The sequence below is a fragment of the Trematomus bernacchii genome, unplaced genomic scaffold, assembly GCF_902827165.1.
Source record: "Trematomus bernacchii unplaced genomic scaffold, fTreBer1.1, whole genome shotgun sequence".
Taxonomy (NCBI): domain Eukaryota; kingdom Metazoa; phylum Chordata; class Actinopteri; order Perciformes; family Nototheniidae; genus Trematomus; species Trematomus bernacchii.
The window spans coordinates 2,466,334-2,483,002 of NW_022987648.1; the positions used below are offsets into that span (position 1 = coordinate 2,466,334).

At 42.7% G+C, this 16,669-nt stretch overlaps 1 protein-coding gene across 1 annotated transcript in view; it reads right to left on the reverse strand.

The window, feature by feature from the left end:
* Positions 1–16,669, reverse strand: part of LOC117485720 (inactive dipeptidyl peptidase 10-like) — a 430,229-nt gene that overhangs the window by 13,795 nt on the left and 399,765 nt on the right. The window contains exons 9-15 of the mRNA XM_034134388.1: positions 13,199–13,353; positions 11,313–11,410; positions 10,057–10,180; positions 7,752–7,790; positions 2,330–2,437; positions 1,479–1,570; positions 557–604 (exon numbers count right to left, since the gene is read on the reverse strand). Coding sequence (XP_033990279.1) covers positions 557–604; positions 1,479–1,570; positions 2,330–2,437; positions 7,752–7,790; positions 10,057–10,180; positions 11,313–11,410; positions 13,199–13,353 — 664 coding nt within the window. The remainder of the gene's footprint in view (positions 1–556; positions 605–1,478; positions 1,571–2,329; positions 2,438–7,751; positions 7,791–10,056; positions 10,181–11,312; positions 11,411–13,198; positions 13,354–16,669) is intronic.

Sequence of the window (16,669 nt, forward strand, 5' to 3'; positions counted from 1 at the left end):
AACCTGCTGCAGGATAAAGCTCGGGGCAAAGACAAACTATTGAAATGTAAAGAAAACTATGAGTAGAAACAATGAGGAGTGGTGTAAGTGATTAGTCAACTGAGAGTAAATGATCCTAAACGTTTTTAGGACCAACATTTCAGGTTCTAGCTTCTCCAATATGAGGATTTGCTGTTGCTGCTGTTGTCACTGTTTCCAACATTTTTATAGACTAAACAATTTACAGATAATCTGGAAAATAATTGACTGTGGGCGCTGTGGCACAGGAGATAAGATATATCAGGCGTTGGATACACAGAGAATGATAATTAGCTAAGCTGATATATTCGTTGCAGTAATTAAAAGATAAAAATAATACCAGCATTATCCTTTAATGTGGGTATATTCACTATAAATAAAGTGTTTGTCATCAGAAAGAAACAGAGAGCAGACATGGAGTGAATACAGTGATTTTATTATCAGTTTGCTATGAGTCGTGTGGGAGTCTTGCAAAGATATTTTATGACAAATGTCAAATGTGAATATGAAGTAGATCAGCTATAACTGCAGAACAAACCTGAAAAGCTGCCGTCGTCGTGGTGATCCCTCTGTGCTGATAAAATAACTGTTGAGAGGAAACAACAAGAGCAACAACTTCATATCTCTTTCTTTAAGCTGAATCTACATTTCAAACCACATGTAGGATCTAAAGTTAAGATAAAATAACACGAGTATTCAAATGTGACAGTGGATAGACCACATGAAATATATTAAGAGGACATAGTTAATGGATTAGAGTGCGCTTAAGACCTTCCTTTTTGATAAAGCTTATAGTTAGGGCTGATTAGATTCAGCCCCTAGTTTAGCTGCTATAGGCTTAGACTGTCGGGGGACACCTTACTTCTTCCTTCTCTCTGTCTGTACCTGTGTACTCTCATGTTCCGAATAACACAGCTTCCCCAAATTTCTTTTTGGTGTCTATCTACGCCGGGATCCTGAGTCTTGGCTGATCCTGTTGCTGCGGTCCTGAGTCCTGGATTCTGAGCACTGGATCCTGATTTTGAGTCGTGGCTGAACCTGTCTCTGCGGTCCTGCCTGACTCTCATCATACTACTTCCCTGATGGCTCCCACAGGATTGTTGACATCCTCGTGAATTCATCTTCTTATTATAGACACATGCATTTCCAAACATTTGGACTACCTATGCTGTAAATGTATTATCTTTTCAATTTACACACGGCATCTATTGCACGTCTGTCCGTCCTGGGAGAGGGATCCCTCCTCTGTTGCTCTCCCTGAGGTTTCTCCCATTTCCCCTTTAAACTGTGGGTTTTCTCTGGAAGTGTTTCCGTCGTATTGTCATACTGATATTCTGTACAAACTGTGAAGTCCACTGAGACAAATGTAACATTTGTGATATTGAGCTATATAAATACACATTGATTGATTGATTGATTGATTACATTTGTATTTCTCTGATAAACAATTGTATACTCACAGGTTGTCAGTGTTCTCATCGTAGGCGATGATCCGGGTCACCTCCCAGTTCCCCGAGGTCAGATGGCGCACTTCATTCTGATCTGCTCTGAACTGAGAGAAACAAAAGAACATGAGTACAGGTCATTTGTTTGAATTCAATGACAAAACACGTCAGATTTCTCCTTTTTATGACACAATCTCAATACTTTTATTATAACCTTTTAGCTCAGTTTTGCAGATGAAGATACTCTAAGAAATGACATCAACTATTGTAAAATGTTTGAATAGATGGTTATTGGACTTGTTTTGCAGTTGGAAACGGAGGATTTTAATTTAATCAACCTTTTTATCATAATAAATGTTCACAACACAAAACAAAGTGATAGACTCTGCATTTAACACATCCTGGTATTAGGAGTAGAGGGCATCTATAGGGGTTCAGTGCATTTTACGGTGAAGGTCATTACACACTTAATTTCACACTAGCTGTGAAAACCTGCCTTCATTATCCCGGTTCTTCTAACCTTTCTGAAGTACATGCACTTTGAGTTTTCCTTTGCACCCGGATGGGCACGTGTTAGTATCTGAGTTGATGAAAACAGGCTCTCTATGATGGAGGCTGTGGAGGAGTCATTAAACACTTGTAAGAAGTTTCTTGATTATGGCAACACTTCAATTAACGGCTCAACAACAGCATGATAAGTGCTGCTGGAAGTAATTTCCTAAATTTGAGAGTACGCACTAGGCTACACATTAAATTAAAAAAAAGTGTTATATAAGCTGTGGGAACACAACATCTATAGAGTTAGAATAAAGGATTGAGCGGTGTAATGTGGCTGTCCTGGGACTGACTATGACCTGGATCCTCACCTGTGTGGTGAACATGGCGATGTGATGGAACTCTCCACGGCCTCCCTGTTTCACCGGGACCGTCAGGAAGAACCGGCTGCCATCTTTGGAAAACACAGGTTCTTGGTTCTGCAGAGAAAAAAGATTGATGAACTCCACAGCATCTCATCACCAATCAACACATTCCTATTTTATTTAAGGCTGAGAAAGAACTGTGATTCCCCAACATATCTGATTTCTATTTGTTGTTGTTGTAAAGGTGTGAAGCAGGATATAAGTATCCCATTTCCAGATGCTTGAAATGTGTTTACCCTTGACCTCAACAGCATGAACAAGTGGATTCAAATGATCATAACCATGAAAACACTTTTTGAGTCTGACAATATTAAACTGAAACATTTTTACATGAATAAAGGTATTTTTTTGCTACTACCTAAAACTGCTGTGCCAGTGAGAGGGTGACTCGTTTTACCAAGGAGGAAATGGGTAATTAGCACTATCAGCAAAGTTTAAAATGAACCATTAACCACTTCCTGAAACGTACAAGACAAAGTAATGTAGTATATTTACGCAAGCGCTGTACAGCCTTCTAAAGTCATCTCATGATGTCATTTCATTTCATTTTCATTTAATCGTTTATTTGAAAAGGGACAATGCACATTGATGAACACTTTAAACAAATAATGCTCCAAGATTAAATATGCCGGATTTTAGCTTTGAGCTAATTTCCATCCGTAGTCCCTGACATACAACATTTAAGAACATGACATTTATATACATAGCAAAAATAAATACATGATATGCAGAAAGAGCATGAGCAGCACACAGGCATTTACCACATGGCAGTACAATGTAGCAGCTACCACATGTAGAGTGCAGGAGAAGATACAAGAGCTACCTAAAGTGCAAGAGGAGATACCCTTGTGTTAAAGTGCATTTAGCGGTGATTGCACATCTGTTTGTTTCTCATCCATTCTTTGAGTTGACCTTTAAAACTATTGAGAGTGGGACAATCCCGTATCTCAGTTGGGAGGCTATTCCACAAAGAGCTGCCTTTAATTGATAGTACATTTTGACCGAAAGTGGTCCGTCTGTGATGGACTTCACAGTCTCCTCTGGTTTCTGACCTAGTGCAGCGTCCAGTGTGTTTTCTGTGGATGAATTCCCCTAAGGAATAGACCGTCAATATGTGTTTTTATAAAGTTGGTGTCATATGAAATCATATGCATCCCTAGCCTTAGAACCTCTTAACCCTGAATGTCATGATGTCATCAGGGTTATCTGGGATTGAGTTTGAGGAATTAAAATGTATAGAAGACAGTATGTGTTACAAAATGAAGACACGACTTTGACCGTCTATTACTGGGAATAAATATTAGTTGCATTATGGGAAATGTAGGATCCAGTGTTTTGGGAGTTTGACATTTTCTTCTTTTTTGAAAGTCTTGTGAAGCCACTTACATTAAGATGTTGGGAATCATAGTACTGGGCATTTCAGGACAGACTTCGGCTGTGTAAAGCTTAACTGAGAGCTTTACATTTAATCTGTAAAACCCACACTGAATAAATCCCTCACTCAGCAACATAAACACATTGGGTCTCGGATGGAGAGACTTTGCTCAGAGTTAGCCTTTGGCGTTTGAGAGTCTTACATAAAACATGTGTTAGCAGAGGCTCTGTCAGCACTGACAACACCTCAGTGAGTAAATGAGCATCTCGCAGATTATCACCTTATCACCTTAACAAAGACGAGCAGCGCTGCGTGCCAACAGCGGCGAGCATTTAAATGATCCACGGCTCAGCCAAACATGTCCGCTGCAGAGCGGCGTGCTCCCCCCTGCCAGAGACTCCCCCTCCCACCTCCATCTCTGCCTCCCGAGTGAATCAAAAATACTTCAAAAGCTGAGAGTAGACTGCACTCTCCCCTTTGAGAGACGATAGGCCAATATCTATTATGTTCTTTTAATATAAGTCCATACAAAAAAGGTAATTCCAGGTTTAGGGAATGACCTAACTACCACAGAGAAAACATTATCAAAAAGGCTGAATATGTGCTTGCATTTAGCAATTTCTGTGGGTGATATGCATTGTTGAAAGGAAACAGATCGAGGTGGCTGCAGCTTTGATTTTCAACTTGAACACACCCAATGCAAAGCAACCTCTAAGGATGGCTGTATGTTCTGCTCTTAAATCATACAGGTTATAATGAAGGCACAGGTCCCTGCCTCTGCTGGAGAGAAGGATTTGAGGGGCCGACATGAAGGCCTCAACCTGCGTTTGCATCATCAGGTGATGGATTTCAGGGATGAGAGGAGCCTTCCTTTGCGATACAAGCATAGCCACGCCTCAACCACATCTCTAATAACGGCCAACTCTATTTATATCCGGCCAAACATCCGGCCATCGCTTGTCTTTATTCTCTCTAAGAGACTGAACAGACTGATAAGGAAGGCCAGCTCTGTCCTGGGGAGTCCTCTGGACAATATGGAGGTGGTGGGAGACAGGAGTCCTCACTGTGGAGGAGGTGGGAGACAGGAGTCCTCTGGACACTGTGGAGGTGGTGGGAGACAGGAGTCCTCACTGTGGAGGTGGTGGGAGACAGGAGTCCTCACTGTGGAGGAGGTGGGAGACAGGAGTCCTCTGGACACTGTGGAGGTGGTGGGAGACAGGAGTCCTCACTGTGGAGGTGGTGGGAGACAGGAGTCCTCACTGTGGAGGTGGTGGGAGACAGGAGTCCTCACCATGGAGGTGGTGGGAGACAGGAGTCCTCACCATGGAGGTGGTGGGAGACAGGAGTCCTCTGGATAATATGGAGGTGGTGGGAGACAGGAGTCCTCACCATGGAGGTGGTGGGAGACAGGAGTCCTCTGGATAATATGGAGGTGGTGGGAGACAGGAGTCCTCACTGTGGAGTTGGTGGGAGACAGGAGTCCTCTGGATAATATGGAGGTGGTGGGAGACAGGAGTCCTCTGGATAATATGGAGGTGGTGGGAGACAGGAGTCCTCACTGTGGAGGTGGTGGGAGACAGGAGTCCTCACTGTGGAGTTGGTGGGAGACAGGAGTCCTCTGGATAATATGGAGGTGGTGGGAGAGAGGAGTCCTCACTGTGGAGGTGGTGGGAGACAGGAGTCCTCACTGTGGAGTTGGTGGGAGACAGGAGTCCTCTGGATAATATGGAGGTGGTGGGACACAGGAGTCCTCTGGATAATATGGAGGTGGTGGGAGACAGGAGTCCTCTGGATAATATGGAGGTGGTGGGAGACAGGAGTCCTCTGGATAATATGGAGGTGGTGGGAGACAGGAGTCCTCACTGTGGAGGTGGTGGGAGACAGGAGTCCTCTGCACACATGGAGGTGGTGGGAGACAGGAGTCCTCTGCACACATGGAGGTGGTGGGAGACAGGAGTCCTCACTGTGGAGGTGGTGGGAGACAGGAGTCCTCACTGTGGAGGTGGTGGGAGACAGGAGTCCTCTGCACACATGGAGGTGGTGGGAGACAGGAGTCCTCACTGTGGAGTTGGTGGGAGACAGGAGTCCTCTGCACACATGGAGGTGGTGGGAGACAGGAGTCCTCTGCACACATGGAGGTGGTGGGAGACAGGAGTCCTCACTGTGGAGGTGGTGGGAGACAGGAGTCCTCTGCACACATGGAGGTGGTGGGAGACAGGAGTCCTCACTGTGGAGGTGGTGGGAGACAGGAGTCCTCTGCACACATGGAGGTGGTGGGAGACAGGAGTCCTCACTGTGGAGTTGGTGGGAGACAGGAGTCCTCTGCACACATGGAGGTGGTGGGAGACAGGAGTCCTCACTGTGGAGGTGGTGGGAGACAGGAGTCCTCACTGTGGAGGTGGTGGGAGACAGGAGTCCTCACTGTGGAGGTGGTGGGAGACAGGAGTCCTCACTGTGGAGGAGGTGGGAGACAGGAGAATGGTCCTCCCAGCTGGACAATGTGCCCCCCCCCCTCCAGGACACCTTGTCCTCACTGTGCAGGTCCTTCAGCGACAGGCTGCTGCACCCCCGCTGTCTCACGGAGGGATACCGCAATATGTGCAATATATATATATATATATATTTGCCGTTAAAAACTGTGCAATATATACCTGGCTGCTAAATCCTCAGAACTTTTACAGGGTGTGTATTTTTGTAAAATGTGTAACTTTGTTATTAGTTTTGTAAAATAAATTACAACAATTATTATTATAATCTTTTTTTGTGTTTATGTTTAGCATGCTTAGGTAACATTAAGCTGTCTTTGGCTCCTTTCTGCTGTAACAATGTAAATGTCCCCTCTTTGGGACTAATAAAGGTATTCTGATTCTGATCCCTCCCTTCCCTTCATCCCTCCCTTCCCTTCATCCCTCCCTTCCCTACATCCCTCCCTTCCCTTCATCCCTCCCTTCCCTACATCCCTCCCTTCCCTTCATCCCTCCCTTCCCTTCATCCCTCCCTTCCCTACATCCCTCCCTTCCCTTCATCCCTCCCTTCCCTTCATCCCTCCCTTCCCTACATCCCTCCCTTCCCTTCATCCCTCCCTTCCCTTCATCTCTCCCTTCCCTTCATCCCTCCCTTCCCTTCATCCCTCCCTTCCCTTCATCCCTCCCTTCGCTTCATCCCTCCCTTCCCTTCATCCCTCCCTCCCTTCATCCCTCCCTTCCCTTCATCCCTCCCCCCTTCATCCCTCCCTCCCTTCATCCCTCCCTTCCCTTCATCCCTCCCTTCCCTTCATCCCTCCCTTCGCTTCATCCTCCCTTCGCTACATCCCTCCCTTCCCTTCATCCCTCCCTTCCCTACATCCCTCCTTCCCTTCATCCCTCCCTTCCCTTCATCCTCCCTTCCTACATCCCTCCCTTCCCTACATCCCTCCCTTCCCTACATCCCTCCTTCCCTTCATCCCTCCCTTCCCTACATCCCTCCCTTCCCTTCATCCCTCCCTTCTCTTCATCCCTCCCTTCCCTACATCCCTCCCTTCGCTTCATCCCTCCCTTCCCTTCATCCCTCCCTTCCCTTCATCCCTCCCTTCCCTACATCCCAACATCCCTCCCCTCCCCTTCCCTCATCCCTACATCCTCTGCCTGTCACCATTCATAATTAACTAGTGTATATTTTAAGATGTCTTATTCTAGGAATCGTCTGGGGGCCCGTAATCAGCCAGAGCAGATCATGCCGGAGACGGAACCCCCCCCCTGAGTCTCCCTCTGAACGGACCACACGTCCTCCCAGACCAGAACATCTCATCAACCCCTCCATATCAATTCCTTTTTACTTCTTGCAATAAACCTACACACATCACACTGTTGTAGCGTGGTCCCTGCTAGTGAACGAGTATTTTATAGAAATACGTAGGGAAAGGTTGGAAATTGGTAAAGTTGTTCATTTGAACGATACTGAGATAGAGGTGACATCAACTCAATGTAGAGGAGCACATGCACATGTGGACTCTACCTGTTGGGAAAGCCAGAGCTCCGAGCTTTCTTCATGTCTCTGAAAAAGAAGGGCAACATACTGTTGGTACACAGAGGATTTTTTTAAATAGTGAACAGTAAAACAGTTTTGTAGATGAAATCACATTCTTTCAAAATCAAGTCTGCTGAACATTGTGTTTCATATTTGGTCAAAGTTCTTTTGGAATAACACGTTAGCAGCATATGTCCCAGTCTGAATCATCTGTCACAGATTGGACCCCGTATTGTGCAGTTTATTGAAACACGCCGCTGGGGACAGCATGCTCAGTCCGAGCCATGCTTTCTAACCCACACAGAGCGGGGCTTTGGCTCAGCCGAGCTGCCTGTTGGCTGGGCGGCGTGTTTGTTTGTGCGAATCACATTGAATCAGGAAGCAGAGCGCTGGAGAGCGGCGGCTGAGAGCCACATTTCAACTGCAGGGTTAACTCTGCTCCTCCAATATGGAAGCAGTTCACCCCGCTGAAAGTTGTATTATTTTAGTTTTGGCTATAATTGTCAAAGTTTGGCGGCCCAGCAAGAACCCATGCCAGGCCAGAATAATATTTGTTCTTTATTGCCAAAAATAAGACAACATTTCCATTCCAGTGCCGAGTGGTCAGCTGAACAGGTGAAGTTAAGATAACATTGTTAGCAGGTGACAGGCCTGGTTATAAAGGACACGCTAATATGCTAACTGATAAGCTGTGGTTGTGTTACAGCTGGACCAGACTACTGGCCCCCATTGTTCTCTGTGAAGTCTGCTGGAGGTAGCCACAGTGAGCAATGCACCGGACTCCATTCAAAAAATAATACATTATATTATTGAGGCGCCTTTCAAGGCACCCATGGTCGCCTTACAATGAATAAAACAAACACTCTAACAGTAAAATAAGCAAAACATAGAATACTTACAGGGCAGACAGAGAAAAAAGACAATACATGTAAAAGTGTTTGGTGTATTAAAACAAGTGATGCAACTAAACGATGCTGATGTGAAGAGTGGCTGGTGGATTTGGAAAAGTAACTATACATATAATTTAAAGATATTTCAAAGTTAAAGTGTGATTGTTTTAGAAGGACTCTGCACCCCTGACTGTTTCCTAAACCCCGCCCTAAAATAGGATTGGCTAATCATAGCCTAGCAACCATTACTAGTAAGAACAGGTGTGTCTGTGAGGTATATATATGGACTAGGGGTTATACCTTGAAATATGGCTTTTAATTGATACCAAGATATAACGAGGCCCCAATAACAGATAGCAGTCTGATAGTGATCTAAATGTGTAATGTTAACAGGACCCAATGTAATATCATGGAAGAAAAGAATGTCATGATCTAAGATCAATGAAATATTAATGGGCTACTTTAAAATAACACACAGCTTCAATGGTTCATTACATATTTTCATATTCTGACTTCAATTTGTGAATGAGTTGCAAATATTATGTCACAGGAAGTGATTAAACAATATTAATTTTGTTTTGGGATGGATCGCTTTTGGTCCATCCACAATTTCCCAACATGTCCACCCACCTGCTTTGGATTCAACGACTGAAACTCTTTCTTTATAAAGCAAATACAGTTTCAAATGTTGCCTCACAAAACCAGTATAAGGAATGTATTCAACTGTGTTTTTGAGATAATACTTGAGTGTCTCAGAAAGAAATACTGAAGGCACGCATACTGTTTGTCTAACATGAATAATAAAGGCCATTTTTCTAACTTAGCTGCTCGTGAACTGGCAACAACACGGCAGGTAGCTTCCACTCAGTGGATAATAGGAGGGAAACCATTTGAAACGAGTGCTCGTGAACAAGTTAAAGTAAACAAGTGCTGAATGAACACTAGAGTGTTCCATTGGAAATGAACTATAATAAGTTAAAAGCTATCAACATAAAGCTCACAGAAGCAACCTTGGAAACCTTCACTATGGAGGAATAGCTTCATGAATGTACTTCAGGTATCATTTTGTTTTTGTTTTCATCTGGTTATTCTTTAGCAGCTGTTCTATCTGCTGCTCACCTTGAAACCTTGAGATGTTTAAGATTATTATGAAATGTTTCTATTGTCATATTTTCATTTGTGTGAGTAGCATAAAGGTACTAAAACAAAAGTGTTGTCTTATAAACCCTGTGTTGTTGAATAATGTATTACATACATTCTAGCTTGCACCTTTTTAACATCAATGCATTCTAATAGTGAGTACATTTAAGTCGTTTGCTGTTTTTGGTATACAGCCCCAGGCAGTGTTAGATGAAACCCACAGCAGATCCCACATCAGATGCTTTGCTAACTTCCTGTCTCACCGTGACGCAGGCTCCGGTGGTGGTGTCACACACCGTCAGGATGGAGATGTTCTGGGCTCGGTTCAGCCACCTGACCGACGTCTTGGTCTTACTGATCCACTTCACCATGGTCACATAATGTTCACTACAAAAACATTATAACGCACAATGATTATTACTCTTTACACAATTATCAGTGCACTCTTAATGATAATGATTACAACGTAATGGTAGACATATAATCATAATACATTGTTTAAGGTTCAATCTTATTTAAAATAAAATCTGTAGAGAATGAATGGAAAACGACAGATCTTGAGAAAAATGTTGAGGTTGTTCTATGTGTTCTATGAATATGGTGACGCGACCACAGCACACCGTTCCCATGTGACACTGGTTAATTTTATCGAGCAGTTTACTGCTTTATGGGCTATAAAAAAGGACAATAACGCTTCTATGTTGCTCATGTCTCTAACAAACATAACGATAATGTGGTCAAATCTGTTATTGGCACTGTGCAATTATAGTCCATGCAATCACACATACTGCACATTACATATGCTTTATGACAAAAAACACAACACAATATAAAGCCTTTTAAGCTCAAGTATCATAATATTTCATAAAATTGCTTCACACACTGGCTTTAACTAATTGTAACTTAGTACATTCACTGTACTTAAGTACTTATTTAAGGTAACTTATGTAGCTAAACAAATCATTTGTAAATTATGTATTTTTTTACTACATCAGTTTAAGGTTTAGCATTTTCCTTAAGTCTGTTTTCTGATCGAAGTGCTGTGTGTATTTTGACAGTGTGATATTAGCACTTATTCATCTGTTTAATATATCTTACCTATCTAAACCAATGTTTAGAATAACAAACTTCATTTTTTCAGACCATTTAGTAGTTAGGGCTGGATACGTTTACTTTTTAGGGTATTTTGTTAGGTGTTATTGTAAACTATATGTGTTTTATATTTTCTGTTTAGTGTCTGTGCCCCCATTCCCCAGCTTCAGATTGTTTCTCAGGGTGTCCCATTTCACATAGCTCAATGTTGTCTTATGATAGTACTTGTATATTGTATGTAACTGTTTGTGAATACATGAATTTAATGCTGGGATTTGCTGGTCAGTCCTGGTTTGTCCTTCAGCTTGATAGCTAACCTCATTGCAATTCAAAGTAATAGTTTCTTTGTTTAAGTGGAGCACAGCAAGCTGCAGTGGAACAGCAGCTGATAGGAGAGTTTGACAAAGAAAGATTTAGCTCTTCTCACCGCAGCTTGAGTGTCTCTGGAGGCATGAGCTCCAGCGTGTGCGTCGGCCCGTAAAGATTCACCACGTACAGCTTCACCACCGGGTTAGGTTGGCCCGCCTGCACACAGAGAGGCCACACATCAGACAGAAGCATGACATCATCATGTGACTTTCTGCACAAGAATAAAGTGATACAAATGTAAGGGCAGTCAGAAAACGAAGAACTTGCAAAAGCTGTGGGGCAATATAAGACGGATTAAACATGATGCACTTGAGAAACACTTTGACAATAGTAAAGTGCAATAGAACAGAACAGGCTTTTGCATTGTGTCATTGCTCTCTGTGTTTGACATTGTACATCTTGTACATCCAAGAGAAACCACCCCTCAGACATTATAACACTGTTGGGATCATTGCAGTATGACACATTCAGATTTTATTTTTTTCATTCCACCTGGAACGACTCATTCCACTTTGATTTCCTCTGCTGGTGCTGAGAGAGCCCTATAGAAACATGTTCAGACAGAACAAGAGCTGTGACTTTGATTGTCTGTGAGATCGCTGCGTTACGCTGCATTCTGTCTCACGCTGCTGACAGGGGGGAAGTTGCCCCTGCCCTTTTTAAGTTTACTCTTCCCCAGTCTGACTGAACACTGGATGTAAACGGACTCAGAGTTACACTTTTCCTCTTCTTGCTGATTCCAAGGCCTGGATAGATAGAAATACAGTCATATTATTTTTTGAAAAACTTGATTTAAACAATGTTTGTGTCTACCTGGCCAGGGTCTTTGGATTGAAATAGCATCTTAAAATACTACATTTCTTCTATTTGTTTGAGAATATTGTTCTATGGTCTAGATTAAATTAAAGTAAACCAAACTTTAACATTTTGAGGAAATAGTTTTTTAGTTTATTTAGAGTTAGTTAACGTACAGCAATGGGTACAGAGTTGGAGAACGTGTTCAGTTTAGTTTGATATCAAGACTGAAAGCATCTCCGTTCAAAAGAGAAAAAATCCTTCCCACAACTGTGAGGGAGGGGGTTAACGTGGGCCTCTGTCTCCAGAGGAAAGGGGGGTGAGGCCAGCAGTGATTCACCACCAGGCTCTTCCACGGCAGGAGGGTGGGTTCGGGGAAAGGGTCCTGACTCAGTGACCCTTTAAGCTTCTCCCGGAGGAGAAACCAAGCACACAGGGCAGGGGTCTGTCTGCTCTGGACCACCAGTCAGGGCAGGGGCAGGGGTCAAAGCCTTCACAGGTTAAAGATATTAGTCTTCGGCACCAGAGGTCGGCTGGAGGTCGTGGAATCAGTGGTCTAATGTGGCTCAGTGAAGTGAGGAGCGTAAGGGTGTGTGCTCTGGTGCTTTATTTTGTGTTAGCTAATTGGATAGTGAGTGTGAAGATGTGTCTAAAGAACTCAGGGTCTGAAGAGTGGAGCCATGCAGGACTGCCTTGAAACTGCATTTTCTCTCATGGCCAGCAAGGGCGACTCCTCTTGTTGCAAAAATAAGTCCAATTGTATAGACGTTTACGAAACAATTACCCTACTTCTCGCTTCATTTATTACCTCATATCAGGAAACATTTTCCGACAACTTTAAGGCCTCAATCGCTAGTTTCAAGTCTTCTGCAATGCAGCATGTTGCTAATTCTGTCAATTATGGATGTTTCCACTTAGAGGAAAATAGTATGAGTATGCTTTAGGGCGTCTCTACTGTATATGCAGTCTATGGTTAGTTTGTTTTCGGATACAAAATACAATGTTATCATTTCATTCTTGTTTAAGCAAACATATCCCAAAATTGTGAATGAAAATGACAACAATACCTTGTTTTTCACATTTTCCTGAAAGCATGGCTAATGATAGTGTGTCCACTCTGAAAGTTATCATGACAGGTCTTCTGTTTACCTTGGGGTAGGGGTACTGCTTCCCTTTGGGGTATGTCATGCCGGTGAAGCGGGGCAGCGCCATGTTGGGCACCAGACTGTCATTGAGGACCAGGAAGGCCAGCCTCTCTCCATCAGGGGACCACCAGTGGGCCACATGGGTCTGAAGGATCTCCTCTGTTCGGAAGGAAGTGACACAGGATGGGTTACAGGTTTTCATCTACATCAAGCTCTGCGTTTTTGAAGTCGTGGAACAAAACTTTAAGATCTCTACAGCTCGTGTTAACTACAGACCTTGTTTCAGGCATCCAACCAAAAACATGTTCAGAGTGTGTTAAAGACTTTGAGACAGAAATGACCCTGTTCCTAATGAGAGTTACACAATGACCTTAATCAGAATAATTGGATAAGCATAACAGATTATACAAATTGGATTAAGGATGTTTGGACTGCACATGTCCTGTTACTGAAGTTACTCATTGTGTGATGTCATTAGTTTTGAGCTTTGACCTCTATGGTTTAAAATCAGTTATGTGTTCATCTATAATATATGTCAAAGATTCTGATGGGAATGTTCCTGATAAAACAATGTAAAGTAAACCAAATGCATTACATTGTGGACATTTATTTTGTATAATGTAATTGATCATAAAAACTGTTTACCCAGATTGGTGGAAAAGAAGATTTCATTAAAAAAACAAGGTAACTGTGTGAACACTGAAAACAGAACGGTTTTTGTAAAAAGGTCAAACGTTCTGAATGTGTTATATATTTTTATATATATATATATATATATATTATATTTTATTTCCAAATCCAATTAAATGTATACTAATTGTCATTCAATAGAAAATGTAATATTGTGTTGTCCTTAATGGTAATACACAATCAGACTCAAAACCAAACCAACTGTAGTGGAAAAGAACAATGCCTGAAGAGGTGTTAAACTCAGTTCTATTTTAGGGTCAATCATCACTAATTGCAACATTATCGCACTTCACAAACATAAGTAGGCATAAAAGGAAAGAAGGAAGGTGAAACAACAGTTACTGCGGTGGCTTCCCTGTTTATAAGATTTACATAATAATATTTTCCCCTGAGAGATAGCCGGTCTCTGAGTGCATGCAGTGTGTGTTTACTTAAAGCACATAAAACGTCTCCTCACACCCAGCGGGGAGATATCGGCACCAGAACAAACATTATGAATATTTAATCTCTGCCTTTTATGAGGTAATGTCTCTCAACGAGGATATTTACGCTTTATGGGACAGTCTGCCAACAATTAAAAATGTAGTTAGATATGATCTGTTTATACGCAATGTTTCAGAACCACTAACGCAGTTCCACAACACGTCATGATCTGACATCTGAACGTTTATGCAAACAGCAGGAACCGGTCTGAGCTGCATGCTTTAATGAGTTTTACCTTTAACGCCTTCACACACCAAAGGGAACTTATTTAAATGATTTATTTGCTCATCAATAAGTCAGGCACTGTTGTTTTTGTAAAGATTACAAACACACAGGATGTTGTTGATATTATTCAAGTGGTGTTAACTTTTTTCAAAAGTAGTATTTTTCAGAGCTTTTGACCAATCACATTGCGTGTAACAGACATCACTTGAAAACATACTGACAGCTGCAGCTCTGCAGCAGCCCACTCTGTGTGTGTTCTCTGTGTGTGTTTGTGTTGGCGTAGCCATGGCTGTCCCTCCTGGCTCGACCCCCCCCACACCTGGCTGCAGTTCCTACCCCTCTCTGCCAACTCACCTGCTCCCCATCCAGTCATCAACCCCCGGTATATCAACCCTGGCTCCTCCATCATCCTCCCCCAGATCGCTACAACTTTCTTTTTGTGACTGCTAATTATTGCTTTTGTCTTTTTAAACCAAGTCCTCTTGTGGCGGGATCATCCAGGTACACGCAACACCGTTTCCCGGATCCTGAGCCCGCAGCTAGGTTATTGTGCATGTAAATGGTCTGCAAAGGCTGACATCCCTGTGTTCCCTCCAGAGGATAGAAGTGCGAGTAACAATATCACTTCTATTGGCTGGCACTACAACACATTGTACGTGGGGGCGGGACAGCTCTAAGCAGTTGACCAATCACAACAGAGCCGTTCAGCTAACCAAGCAGAGCAGACTGGGCTCTGGTTTCAGGCAGAGGGTGAAAAGAGGTGCTGCAGCACAGGCAGTATGAGAAAAATAAAGAGCTTTTTGAACATTAAAGCATGGAGACATGTCCCAGTAGAGACACTACATACTGATATACACCTGAACATCAGCAGGAGAGGACTCTTTAAAGTAGAGACACTACATACTGATATACACCTGAACATCAGCAGGAGAGGACTCTTTAAAGTAGAGACACTACATACTGATATACACCTGAACATCAGCAGGAGAGGACTCTTTAAAGTAGAGACACTACATACTGATATACACCTGAACATCAGCAGGAGAGGACTCTTTAAAGTAGAGACACTACATACTGATATACACCTGAACATCAGCAGGAGAGGACTCTTTAAAGTAGAGACACTACATACTGATATACACCTGAACATCAGCAGGAGAGGACTCTTTAAAGTAGAGACACTACATACTGATATACACCTGAACATCAGCAGGAGAGGACTCTTTAAAGTAGATACACTATATACTGATATACACCTGAACATCAGCAGGAGAGGACTCTTTAAAGTAGAGACACTACATACTGATATACACCTGAACATCAGCAGGAGAGGACTCTTTAAAGTAGAGACACTACATACTGATATACACCTGAACATCAGCAGGAGAGGACTCTTTAAAGTAGAGACACTACATACTGATATACACCTGAACATCAGCAGGAGAGGACTCTTTAAAGTAGAGACACTACATACTGATATACACCTGAACATCAGCAGGAGAGGACTCTTTAAAGTAGAGACATTACATACTGATATACACCTGAACATCAGCAGGAGAGGACTCTTTAAAGTAGAGACACTACATACTGATATACACCTGAACATCAGCAGGAGAGGACTCTTTAAAGTAGAGGCACTACATACTGATATACACCTGAACATCAGAAGGAGAGGACTCTTTAAAGTAGAGACACTACATACTGATATACACCTGAACATCAGCAGGAAAGGACTCTTTAAAGTAGAGACACTACATACTGATATACACCTGAACATCAGCAGGAGAGGACTCTTTAAAGTAGAGACACTACATACTGATATACACCTGAACATCAGCAGGAGAGGACTCTTTAAAGTAGAGACACTACATACTGATATACACCTGAACATCAGCAGGAGAGGACTCTTTAAAGTAGAGACACTACATACTGATATACACCTGAACATCAGCAGGAGAGGACTCTTTAAAGTAGAGACACTACATACTGATATACACCTGAACATCAGCAGGAGAGGACTCTTTAAAGTAGAGACACTACATACTGATATACACCAGAACATCAGCAGGAGAGGACT